The sequence below is a fragment of the Columba livia genome, chromosome 7 (genome assembly GCF_036013475.1).
Source record: "Columba livia isolate bColLiv1 breed racing homer chromosome 7, bColLiv1.pat.W.v2, whole genome shotgun sequence".
NCBI lineage: Eukaryota > Metazoa > Chordata > Aves > Columbiformes > Columbidae > Columba > Columba livia.
The window spans coordinates 26,816,924-26,830,874 of NC_088608.1; the positions used below are offsets into that span (position 1 = coordinate 26,816,924).

Here is a 13,951-nt window from a genome sequence, read left to right on the forward strand (position 1 = left end):
TTTAATTTGTTGGTCAGTTTCCCAAGCTGTGAATTTATTTCCATCCAGAAACGAATGGGAAAGGGAAAGGAAATTATATGTGCTGTTTGAAAGGATTGTTTTCAAAGGCTTACTGGTTGCTGTGTATTGGAGAAAGAAATGCTTGTCTATGCTACGATTATTTTGAGGAGTGTGCCAGGCAAGATATTCTTGGTAATCTTCATGCAAATACTCTAGCCTGAAATGAAAAATTACTGATATATTCCATGTCTGCTAAAAGGGAAGGCCCCTGTGAACAGTGAACACCAGCAGATAAGCTTATGGAGGTCCCATGAAATAGAGCAGCTGTGCACTAAATAAATTTTAGTATTCATCCAGTTTCCACATGATCTTCTGCTTCTGTTCAAAAGAGAAATACTGATGATGGATGCTATTCAAAGCATTTCATGGAACTTTATCCCTCCCTGACTCTTAGCAGTGCAATCCCTCATATGATACACAAATTTTAAATGCAGAAAAGCAGTTGTACTATGAAATTTTTCAGCTGGTTTACTGTAATGGTTAGCAAGTTATAATAGAGATAGTTCCCAAAATAATTTTTCATAGAAACTCAGCTAGGAAATACTTATCTATTTTGAATTTGATTCCACTCTGGTTAATTTTAAAGTCTGCCTAGAATAACAATATAAATGAAGCAATCCTTCACCTGAAGGTGGAGGAGCTAAAGCTTCTGCCATCATCCTGGTAATGAGCTCAGTAGTGCTGTCATTAATAAAAGTCAATAATAAGGCATGAATGAGAAAATATCCATAATAGTGTACAAAATACTTGTTTTCAAAGGTAGAGATAAGTCATATTTCAATACTTAAAAATCCAGGAGTTGTGTTCTCTACTGTTTTTTTTCCTAAATACATTCCTTGAATGTTTGCTAAGGCTCAGTGATGAAACTGGCTGCTTTTAGCTGTCTGTTTACACAGAAAACTGTCAGTTCCTTTTAAGGGTAAAAAGAACCTATGGAGATGGGGGGGGCGAAAAGAAAAACTTTAAAAAAAAGGTACTTAAATAGTGAACAAATAGACTTAGAAGGAGCATAAAGCATAATTATGTTCTGTGCAATAGAGGTTAGATTGAAAGCCAAAGCTGCTACACATCTGAAGGTTACTGGGCAGGAGCATCAGAACATGTAAGGACACTGATTATACTGGAGCAGACCCATTTTGGCGGTGAAAGAGGCAAGGGACAAGATAGATCTTATTTTTTACATTAGATTATCCTAGTTAAAGTCTCTTTTGCGTGTTGGTGGTCTGCCTCTGCCAGGAAAGACTGGATTCTTTGTTGGCTTAAGTATGCTTTTGGAATCAGGCTCTCCGATCTGGACCATCTCCTGGTCCCATGTGACAGTTTGTAGCTGTTTAGCCACGTTTTTTGAAATTCATGATTAATCAGTTTTGTTCTTGTTTCTATATTTATTATGGCAATGAATGCTAGTAACTGCTAATTATTTAAAATGCCTATTGTGCAGCCTGATAACACCAAAATTAGTAGCTCAACACACTTTGTGACATGCAAAGTAAAATGTTGCAGACCCTAGACAAGTACAGGTCTGAAACTCTGACTCCAAGGAAGCTGAAGGACATTTATTTACCTGTAGGCACAGTCTTTAGCGTTGGCAACTGGTAACACTGCAACATGGATTTTGTATCAAGTAGTCAGTTTTCAGCTTTCATATCGTGGATGCTAAGGGTAAAATTTTGTGCTTAACTAGAAAACTAGCTAGTCATTTTGAAGATACTAATGGCCCCTTTTACTCTCATGCTCTTAAGCTGACGTTGTTGTAAGGTAGTTGTAAGGTATGCTTACCAGGTTTCTGGCTACAGAACCACGAAAGTGAGGAGATAGATTATGGTTTTAATTTTCTCTCTACTAATGACAAGACTGTATTATTTTGGGTCTGTACATTTTGCAATCAGTGGCCGGGGCGGGGGGGTGGGTAAAATTATCATCTTACTGGTTTAGTTCAGCCCAACATGGGATAAATAAAGTCTGTATGGATGGCACCATTACGTGTTGAGAAAAAACAAATCCCATTACTGAGAAGGAAAAAACCAACCAACCAAAAAAAAAAAATCCCAATCCAAAAGCTGTCAGATGTGAAGAGCTACCATTACACTGTTCTAATAAAGGGGGGAGCAGGGGGGGGAAGTGTCAGTGGTGTTTCTTCTTGTCCAGACCAAAAAAGAAAAAAGAAAAAAAAAAACAAAACAAAACAAAACAAAACAAAAAAAAAAAAAAAAAAAAAAAGGCAAAAAGAACCCCTCACTGCTGCTGGTGCTGGAAAGCATACTATAGCTAAGAAAAAGTGAGAAACCGTATGGTATTGACAGAAATTTGCAATTGTTCTATTTATGGATCCAGATTTGGTGGAATTTTAGAGTGACCTTTCATGGTCCTATGCTTTTTTCATTCTTTCTTTCTTGACTTCATCCAAGATTTTAAAACCCTGACAATTAGTTACTGTCATCTGTGCATTGAGAAACTCTATGAAATCTGGGCCTTACCTTCTATGAGTGAGGATAGGTTGTTTGCAAGAACATGTTTATGACATAACGTTAAGATGAAATTTGATATGTGATGTCCAAATTGGAACTTCTTATCAGATCCCTAAAGTTCCTGTAGAGGGCATAAGCATTAATGAAAGCTAAATAGAGGCTTAAACAGAGGTTGATGGTCTTCTTGAAAAAAATTCAAGTTTTAAACTTTGGAAAACTAATCAAAACAAGGCTTTGACATTTGGATGTTAAAACTTGTGGTGAATCGGTTGTGTATCTAGAAGTGCTAATATTCAGCTTGTAAGGAGATGTACGCTGAGTTTTTCAAAGAGCTGTTGTCATAGCTCATACATTTTCTCTCAGTGACTCCCTTTTCTGTTGTTTCAGAGAGAGACCTTTTTGGAGCAGAACCTTTTGACCCTTTTAGCTGCGGAGCAGGAGATTTCCCTCCAGACATTCAGTCCAAACTAGATGAGATGCAGGTAACTACTGGCTTGTCAGTTATGCACTTTTCTGTGTCCGCCTAAGTGTTCTTGAAATACGTATCAACATCTTCTGAAAATGTATTGCAGTCTACACACACAAATACATAGCCGGGGGCAGGGGGGAACCCAAACCAAACACAGCACCTCTTTCTGATTATTCCTTCTGTAAGTATATCTCATGATCTTTCAGTTGGAGTTTGAATTTGTCTACCTGAAGATCCTTACAAAGGTTAGCTCATGGTATTAATGTAGACACCTGCACTGAGTTAGGGTTTATCTGCAACGTAATCAGAGTGGATACTGCTACTCTTGCCTGGGAAGGGACTGAGCCAGCTAAAAAAGTGAGCAGAGAACCCTACAGATACACGGATGCTGCTACTCTTCCGTTCCAGCAGTCCCCACCACCCCACTATACCCCGCTCTTCCCCTCAGTGGCATTAGTCTGGTTTTTTCATAGCATTGGCATAGGCAAAGTACATGCTAAAGGGGTCATGGCAATTTTCTGCTGCCTTTAAAAATACCTGTATTTGAATACGGCACTCTGGAAAAATAAAACTATTGAGAATTGACTCAGGAATTCTGAACTGATGTGTTTTTATCAGGAAATGTTTGTTGATCCTGAAACACTCAACAGTGTTCAGTTATTGACCCAATTTTGAAGCAATTCTAGGAGAAAGCCTTTAAGTTTTGGAATAAATCACTTCAGTCAGACTTTCCAAACTGCTAGTTCCTTTCCAGCTTGCTTATCTGTACCTTTTCAGCAGTCTGCCAGCAAAACGGAAGGCTGAAAATACTGGGAACTTGAATTTCTAGGATCCTGGCTCCTCAGCAGAAAGAGTTCCCAGGGCTTCCAGCCCTCTTGTATCGCAGGCTCCTTCAGTTCCTTTATTCTGTCTGGAGAGCAGCAGAAGGTTTTTAAAATGGCTGAAATAAGATTTGAACACTGTTTAATTTACCTGAGTAATTTTTTACAATTCGTGTTGATTGTGAAATTTCATTTCCCATGTCAGTTTAGGATGGTGCCACTGACAAACTCCACTTACTGTGCCCTAAGAAATTTAGATTCTTGCTCATCTGTACTCTGGCCCGTTTAATTGCAGATGGCAGCTAAAAGCCAAAACTGGCTTCTTTGTAATTCTGGTAAAAACACTTGTGTTTTGTGAATGCTATAATGTCATTACCAAGCACTTTAGCACAGAATACCCCAAATCTTTTAACATGTTACACTGATACATATCCATGTTTCCATTGTGTATGGCCAATTTTAGGAAAAAGTAGAATGTAATATCTATGGGCACTAAGAAGTAAGTGTGAAGACTTTAGCTAAATGTCACACACTAAGAGTTTTTGTTACAGGTAATATTTTGGCAAAATTTTATATTGTTAGTATATAAGGCTGGTGCAAAATACAGATTGAAATGTGTTTTTCCTAATCTCTCTTTTGTCTTCTTGTGCTTTCCTGGGTGCCTAGCGTCAGCGATGGTTGGTATATCATATTTTAATAATAGTATTTAAAGCATTTGCAATTGAAGTGTACATGTGTTCATGTCTGGTGTTTTTATTTTTTGCATATGTGTGTACATACGTAAATACAAAAACTATAAGATTTTTATTTTATATATGCAACTCTGTAAGTCGGGCAATTTTAATTTTGAGGGGCCTACAATTTTTAAGGTAGCGACAGCTGATTGTAGTTTTCTTTAGTCTGTCTTACCATCTGCTAATTCTAAGCTTTCATTTTAATTGGCATTTGTTTTCTTTGTCTACTAGAGAAATCTTCAGTTTTCATTATCAGATGGTCGTTAATGAAATGGTTTAAGCAAAACCTTAGACATAGATTTTTGTGTTAGTACTGTCACGTTAGTGAATGTGGTTTTTTTATTTGGAAATTATTTAAAAACTTGCAAAGGGTGAAGGATAGCTGTGCTGGACATCAGTAGTTGTTATGTAGCCAGCCTTTAAGAAGGAGGGTGAAATAGACCTACAAAAGGTAAAACCACAGAACATGTAACGTGCTCCGGGAAATCTAACATTAAGAAGAGGAAAGAAAAATGTAGGTTTCTTTCCTTCTCTGGAATACGAAGTGAAGGGACCTCTTAGTTTCACATTGTGCTAGTACTGCCTGAATTCCGTAAAATGTACAAAGGTGGGTTTTTTAGGAACACATCTAACAGTTCACAATATAAACTTATTCAGAGAGGGTATTAAATGCAGTTTACCCTCCACGGTGAGCGGCAGGTAAGCTGCCTGGGCGCCAGCAGCGACAGCCTGGTTGGAGCAGCTCACTCCGTGCTCTCTGCTACCATTTCCCAAGCAGAGCCATGTCAGATGCCCCAGCAAATGTGCCTCGGTCTGCAGAAAAGCTGTCTCGGCATATGTGTGTGTTGGAAGGTGATGTTTTAAGGAAAGTGGGAGAGAAAAGCACAGCAGAAGAGGCTCTGGAAAATAAACTCCGAAGCGGTGGGTTATTTTCCTTTGCATCCAATATTCTGAACTTAACGAGATCAGATAAAGTTCCCTGACCTCTGGGGGAACATTTTTATGTTTAAACTTTAGTGAGGATCCAAATTTCACACTTAAGCTCTTTCTATTCTGTTTCTCGGTCCAATCTCTGTTGATCTTTTTTGGAGAGCTCAGAACTTGAACATGTGCTGAGATGTGACTTTTACAGCTCAGGCCTCTCTTTCATGGCTATCCAACCTCCTGTTCCCCCCCCACCCTTATGCTGAAACATATTTTCATTCTATTTTGACTGTATCCAGACATTAATAAAATGAATTGGTCTATTTTCCCAGAAATCTTGCAGTGAGGAGAAGTTTCCCTGGGTCATGAATCATACCAGCAACAGCTGCTGTAATTTATTAAAATCTCAAAGTAGTTAATATCATCAAGCTTCCAGGAGCTGCAAGCCATTCATCCTGCATGGCTTGAAGCAGTCAGTATGCTTGTCGTCTTTCCATTTGAAAGAAGCTCAGCCCTCTAAATTATCTTCAGAGATGTGTAAATTTATCATTGGTTGACTCGGTTTGTACTGACTTAAGCTCATTGAGTGAAGTCACTGTGAAGTGATGAGTGATTTAACCTAAAAGCCAACAGGCTGACTTGGGCAAATTTATCTTCTGATAAAATGGAAGGTCTTTGTCTTTTTCTGTTCACTGTTTTTAACCAGAATAGCTCATGTAATATTATCATAGATACAAAAAAAGAAGGGAGTTATGGAAGAGGGATTGTTTTCCGTTTGCTTTTCCTAGTGAGAACAAACTTTGCTTCTCTGTTTAAGAGACTGATCATACCCTTTAGTACAATACCATTATGTTTCTGGTTAACTATGACATTCAGTCCTTATGTTAAATCACCTTGAAGGTGAAAAATTTACTTGACACTTTATTGTGGGGATATGAACACAGAAGCAAGACATGATATACATGCACACTTCATAGCCATTCCTGTTTCCACTCCTGTCCAGTACCAGGGGATGGCCTTTTTCTGCATTCCCTGAAAATCAGCACGTTTGAGAGATTTTTCTGACCATATGAGAAGTTACTTTTTTTCCTGAACCTTTGAAGTACAGGAAGCCATAGCTCAGATGTGTTTTAACAGGCAGTGTGTTATGGTAAGAACACATGTTATTAGAAGCTGAAATGTCTGAATGTCGCAAGGCAAAATATTTATTATAGGCATATGCTGTATGATGGATACTCTAATAATCCTACAGCAGCATGAAGTGGGAGCTGTAAGACCTGAGAGACTTATGCAGTTCAGGTGTATATATAAATCGTGTCCTTGAAAGCGGATCTGAAGTTCAGTGTTCTACATTGCTCTGAAAACTACAGCATAGGATACTTATTCTATTATCTGAATTAATCACATTTCAACTGTGTCTAGACATAAAGCACACTGTTTTCTTACAACCTTTTCTTCCCATTGGTTGCTTGACTACAGCTGATTGGATTTTTTTTTTTTAATTGTATCTTATATTTGCCAAAGTGTAGTTCTGGAGATTCAAAAATTATTTAAGAATTTAGATTTATTTTGCAAAACTTGAGTTATTAGGAATAGAGATGGCTGTGGGAGATCTGAAGTCTGTGCTTTCCTGATCTTTGGAAAATTTATTAGGGTCACTTTTCCAAGGTTTCTGCTGGATTAGGATGTTCTGATTTATTGTTTTTTTGTTTTATTTTTTCCTTTTAAGGGATGCATTTAATTTAATGGGAATATTGGCTGAGACAATAGAGCTTTATTTGGTTTATACACCTGTGAACTTCTTGTCCTTCACTTAAATAATCATGAAGAAAAGAATCTGGATTTTCCATGCTTTTAAAATCTGAAAAATGCCCCAATGGCTAGCTGGATTGCCTTGGTGCCCAATAACTTCTAACCCTGTGGTTGGCAAGGAAGTGCAACCCTACTAGTTAGTATCTGATAGCATTTTTTTTTTGTGACTTAGCAGGTGAACATTGAAATGCCGCATCCCTGTTATAGACAGTTATGTCCATGAGCCATTTTTAAGTATGCTGTGTCAACAGTGCAGTTCCTGGCACTGCAGTAGTGGGTTTTACTTCCTTATCAGTTCTGCCTGTAATATTATAGAAGCTGCTTCTCCAGTATGCAACTGGTAACAGCACCTGGCAGCCACATCACAATTTTCTTTTAGAATAGACAATAGTTCATAAGGTAATAAGTTAAAAGGCTTTTAAATAATTATGATACATACAGTGCAGCAATCTCTTGATGAATTAACATTGATCACGTTGCTAATACAAGAATGTGGTTGTTTTCAATGCAAAGTGTCACATCTTAAAAGAGCAGGGAGGACTCAATGAGGGGGAAAGTGATCTGGAGTGAAGTTGCAGAAGGAAAGGTCAAGGTGACCACTGTTCTTCAAGAAAGAAGAAATAGTTCTAACTTAGGTCATAGCAAACACAAGTGATAAGTGACAAAATATCACTTTGTATGGAATAAAACAAAATCAGAAAAACCCCGCCACATGATCAACACAAGAGCAATGAGAGGTGTGCACTTCCAAAATGCATAATCTGCCTTGCTCTTAGCTAGCCAGAAAAAGGGCATTGGAAGTGCAGCTACATAAGACACCATCAAACAATGCTTAAATCTAGAGAAGAAAGATAAGGGCGTACAGGACATCAATGGGATGTGTGAAAGTGCATAGGTGAAAGGGCTGTCTGGACAGCGAAGAATGAAGCTGGTTGTCCTCCTTAAACCAGTTGCTGTAGCTGTTTTTCTGTTGCAGCTCTATCAAGCATCCTCTGGTTGAAACACTACCTTGTACAACCTCAAAACTGGAAGCAGCCTTTAAATACTTTAAAAGCTTAGCATTTCAGACACACAGTAGCTGAGGGGTTTGCAATTGGCTGACTGTAGGGCTAATGCTCTGAATTCTGCTCCTGTGTAAGGAGTCCTCCTTTGATTGCAGTTACAGCAATTAACAGTATCCTTTGGGTAAATGAACCATCTCTGTTTATAACAGGATGTGTTTGACTTGGAACTTCAGCTACTGTTTGCTTGAAATATCTCTTGCATTGAATGCTCTTCCTGTTAGCCCTTAAAAAAATACAGTTGGGGAAAAAAAAAAAAAAAGAAAAAAATAATCACCCTCAGCAACTAGATTTGACAGCACCAGGTAAGGCAAACTGGGTAGCACAGTTGGAGGAGGTTTATGCCACAGTACTGCTACTGGCTCGTCGTCTCACAGTATGCATCTGCCTTCAGGAAAAAAACAAATTTTACCTGGAAAATCTTGAATCTTTTAGTAACCATTGTCAGGAAGTTTATTTTGCAGCACTACTCTTCTGATGGAAGTAGCTGGTGGGGTTATTAAATATTCATAAGCTTTTAAAGTTCTAGCCTGTGGTTTAAATTTGTTTGAAATTAAGCTGATTTGACTTGGGATCTATCTTTTAAATCCAAAAGGTATGCTCTTGAGGTATTGCTGTGCATTATGAGAAAAGGCTTGAGTTTATGTTTAATCCCTATACAGATTGCTTTACAAAAATATGTATTTTGTTTACAAGATAGTTGCTTAATGAAAGCATATATTATTGCTATTTATAGCATACAATCAGCATTCTCGAAGTGAATAGCGACAGACTATTGTGACAGCTGCCACTGGAATGGATGTTCCCATGGCATTTCTATTCAGAGCCCTTGTTTCCAGTTTCTTACAGCTTTACAGTATTTACACCTAACAGACTGAAATCTTCTTGACTCAAAGGTGACTTGACTCTATAAGGTTGAGCCACAATTATTCAGCTTCTTTTAAAGCAAAAAGAGAAATGAAAACAAGAGCACTTTCCCTGTGTTAAAAGTCCTGCTGTTCTTTTAGAACTGGTACAAGCTAAGTACATTCTGTAAATCAAATGCAGGTACTTGTAGAACGAATTTATTTCCAGTAGAAGGGGTGGTAGCCTCTGGGTTATAACCATTTTTGTGTTTCTACTAATCAAACTACTGTAAGGAAAAAGAGGAATTTTGGTCTGAACATTTAAATTCTTTTCATGTTCTAAAGACCATTGTATTTTATTCCACTGAGTTACATGCCTTTTAAATGCATGGTCTGTTCATTTGCAGTAGAGCAAGTATGATTTTGTTTTTCTAGCAAGCCATGTATCTGAATATTCAATATTTTTATTCAATAATATTTTCTTCAATTTCTATATATACTGTATTTCTTTTGTTGTACAAGATTCATCCTTGTATAAGTTAACCACTAAATTGAAGATCAGCTGACCAAATAATGTAAATGTCTGTGAATTCACTCTGAAGTATCCTTATAGTTTATCTCTGTATAAATAAGCCCAAATTTAGATATTTTTAGAGAGAGAACTTAATCCTCCAGAAATCACTTTCTTTTTTGTTAACTCTGTCTTGTTTCATTGCAGGAGGGGTTCAAAATGGGATTAACTCTTGAAGGAACAGTATTTTGTCTTGACCCACTAGACAGCAGGTGCTGATGCCAAGAAACTATATGTGAAATTTCTACGCAGTGGTGGTTTTTCTGAGGTTTTTTTTTTTTTTTCCTGAACACATATTCACAGATATTATCCATATGCCAAAAATTGCTTTTTTCACATGTAAACTCTTGTGAGATTTGCTTCTGTAAAAATCCCATTTAGTTCCAGTCTTTCCCTGTACAAATGTAAAAAGTTGTATTTGTTTATGAAATATGAATTAAATTTCTCTCTTGTGTTTCTTTCTCTCATGCTTTGGCCTGCAGTTGCTATGCTATATGACTATTAGCCTGGAGAAGTTCTTCAGAAAGCTCACACATACCTCTCTCTGTTTGCAGATATGCAAGCATGATTTTTACATAATACTTTACTTGGCAGCATTTTGAAATTAAGTTTTTAAGCCATTATTTAATAATCAACCAGTAAAAAGGTTAATATCTAGTACAAAAAGTTCAAATAGCCGTGGAAAGTACTAACCATTAATATATGCTTAAAAGCTAAATCTGGATGCCGTGTAATTGATTTCTATTCCTGTGTGTGGTTATTATGCTGTATATATGTTATTAGTTTATAAAATCCGAAGATTTTTATGTCTTTAATTCATGTTTTAGATACTAACAAATTGTTAGTATGCTAATTGGTATTTAATGAGCATAGAACTGCTGCTAAATTGCAGAATGGACAAAGTAACTGCCCTTTGGTTTGATATTTTATAGCTGAACTGTAAAGTATGTAACTTGGAACTCATGACATGATCACCATAACTTAAAAATAAGATTATGGTCTTGCATTTCCTTAGGAACTGGCATGATTTTGTGTGTAAGCAGGCACTCTGTGTTGACCAGCCTCAATTCTCTAAGTGACTTCCAACACCTGAGTGTTTATAGTCAGGCTCCTTTCTTTTTTCACTGTCTGCTTTGATGACATCTGTCTTACTATAATTTTGAAGCTTGCTGCAGAAGTTCAGTGTATGTCTTTCATACCCACTAGTTGTTCATGTCACACCAAAATTTCCAGTTGCGAGTTTATTGTTGACCTATCTATGCATACTTTTCATTAGGTTTTCACATAAGCAATAAAATAACATCTTAAACTTATCTCAGAAATGTATTATCATTAGTGTTTTGATGCCTAAGCTCCACATTAGTTGAATTAAAAAACTTAACTCTTATATTTTGTCTTCAAAACATAGAGGTGTGGAAAAAGAAAAATCAGATTTTTTTTTTTATTATTGTTATTATTTTCATTCCTTTTTCATGAGAGGTTTTTTTGTTGTACTTATGGTTTTGTTCTTAGCGGTTATGTTTTGCACCAAAAATGCATTTTGCAAATTTGTCATCACATGTATATCTTTATGCCTTGTTCAACAAAGTACTTATGCATATACTTTGAAGTCCACTGAAATGAATGGGATTATTCCTTTGCTGAGTTTGACGTGTGCTCCGGTACCTTGCTGAATGGAGGCCTTCCCATCCTGCATTACGTTAGTCTTCCTCTCTCTCTGTTCAACATTGATATAGTGTGTTATATATAAATATATATATATATATATATAAAAATATATAAAATCACTAACAAATAGAATAGTATATGTTTCATAAAGAAAAGTCTTTATAATTTTGTTTGTCATATAGTATTTTGGAATTTGTATAATGAGGATGTTTAGTAGCCATAGCAATGGCCTTTTTTAACAAATAGAATTTGTATTTTTATTGTACTTTAAAAAGCTTTGCATAATAAGCATCTATTTAGTGGTCATTTATTATCAATGGTAACACTAAGATAATATTTGCACATTTTAAGAAACCTTTTTCGTTACTGATTTTTATGATAGTTGACTGCAAATGGCATGGTTAAATATTACATACTTGGTCAATCCACACGAAAATACTTACATCAATGCATTTTTAATAAAAAGGTTATGTGATCCAATTGGAAACTGTATTTCTATGTAATCTCAAATGTCTGTTTAATTTTGCCTAAAATAAATGTTTTTAAATAAATTACATTGTAGAACACAATGTTCATTTGGTACAATGCCCAGTGGAAGGGAGGGCAGGGAAGTGCTTAAATGTGGGGCAGGACCTGCCACCAAGAATGGTTTAGTGCTGGAATGTGTCCAAGTCACCTTATATACTGGAAATAATCTGATCTCAGCTGGTGTAAAACAGCTTCAGTGATTGACTTTTGTTGTTGCATTTGGTCTAATCTGTGATCAGCAGAAAAAATCTTGTTCTGTGTGCATGTACCTAATACTGGTTATTAGGGAGTAACTCTCTCCACAGTGCTTCATGGATTTAATGGATTCTTTTTAATTAATTTTGTTTTAATACTTAGGTACTCAATATACTTAGCTACTGAATAATGCTAATGGTTAGTAAAGGAGTAAAGGATGTACTTGTCTTACTGAACCCTAGAGAGCAGCCTCTGTAAAGCAGGTGTGTTAATGGGACAGGCTGCAGCATACGGTGTTCATGCTTTTGAGAGAAGAAAACTAGTCCTAAGCCATCTGGTAATTAATTCCATTGCAAATTTTCTCTTCAGGATAATACCCAAACCCTGTCTAACCCTGGCTTTTGGCAAAAATGGGTTTTGGACAGTTGATGGGAATGAACACTGTCAGGGATAGCAAATAAGGGTTATGTGTAATCTGTGAGTTAGAAGCAGGACCTGTTCTTTCTCAGAGCATGTCTCTGTGTTCCCACTACTGTCAGTGTAATAACATTGTCCGCTAAATCTTCAGACTGTTATTTGAAAAATAGATATTTGAGAGCAGTACAAGGGGTCTAGATGGCTTCTCCGGCTCTGTTCAGACTAAGTGGGAGTGCACCTGTTGCTCAGAACAGGATTTTGTCTGTGGAAGCTGGCTGGTTACAAATTCTCACTCTTTCAATTATCTATTAAAAGCAAAGTCTCTATGCACCCTAAAAAAAAAGTATATATATATATATATATACATAAATAAATAAAAGTAAAAAGCTTGATAGCTGGTTTGAACTGAGAATGTGAAGTGTATCTGCTAATCGTGTGACTGTAGGCGTTTCACTTGACGTAAGCCTGTAAAAAAGAGAGTAACATCATCTACTAGGTTAGAGAGATGGTGTTAAATGAGTTGTGAACAGGACTTTTTTTTGGACTTGTAAGTGCCCTCCGACAAAAATAGAGTATCAGTGCAACTGGGTGCTGCCAGATTGGTACACGCTGTTTTTCTTTCTTTTGGGTAGCTTTTCTTTCCTCTTTTTTTTTTTTTTTCCTTAAACTTCTTTAAACTGTAATCACAGTGCTGATTGTGCTAACTGTGACTGTATCACTTTGCGGACCTGCAGTACTAGATTTGTGTTCCGCTTGTCAGCTCTCTGGCTACTGGGCTGGTGTGTCTTACCAAGATGTATTAACACCTAGAAGCAAGAGTCCTCGCTTTCTATTCTTTTTTTTTTTGTATTGCATAGACTATTTTTCTCTTCCTACCTGCTTATTCCACCATACCTGAGTAGCTGAGGTGCTTAAGTTAGAGTTCTTCTGAAGTCAAACAAGCTGATACATGGTGAGTTTGAGTGTTTTTTCTTTTTAACTTAACTTTAACTTAACTTAACTTAACTTAACTTAACTTAACTTAACTTTAATTACTGAGCATTTTTGCAGGATGTTCTTGGCTTAACCCATTGTCTTTACTTCAGACGAGCTTTTAAGTCTTTTGTCCTTCCATGTGACTGATGTGATTTGCGCTAAACTTGCAATTGATCAAATTGTTCAATTTGGCAAACATCAAATCATTCATGTGGCAAAAGGAATTGCATTTCATTTTGGCTTCGCACATGGAAAGGAAGGAAGGAAAAAGAAAATTCTCACACTTGCAGAAGTGTGGTTGTGTAATCCCAGAGGTGATTGCACTTGCCAAGGAATGGGGCTGGCTCTGAGACTTCATTATGATGATTATTTTTCAATTTGTGGAACTAAGCATGGTTTCATT

General features: G+C 36.7%; 1 protein-coding gene across 7 annotated transcripts in view; it reads left to right on the forward strand.

Moving 5' to 3' along the window:
• The window catches only part of GULP1 (GULP PTB domain containing engulfment adaptor 1), a 155,361-nt gene extending 143,377 nt beyond the window's left edge, over window positions 1–11,984 (forward strand). For 5 of the 7 annotated variants that reach the window (XM_065069867.1, XM_065069871.1, XM_065069869.1 and 2 more), the window contains 2 exons: window positions 2,916–3,010; window positions 9,913–11,984. In XM_065069867.1, coding sequence (XP_064925939.1) covers window positions 2,916–3,010; window positions 9,913–9,984 — 167 coding nt within the window. In that variant the 3' untranslated portion in view covers window positions 9,985–11,984. Of the gene's footprint in view, window positions 1–2,915; window positions 3,011–4,484; window positions 4,496–9,912 lie in introns of all 7 variants that reach the window. The other 2 variants (XM_065069870.1, XM_065069873.1) reach the window with 1 other exon arrangement.
• Window positions 11,985–13,951: the final 1,967 nt, after the last annotated feature.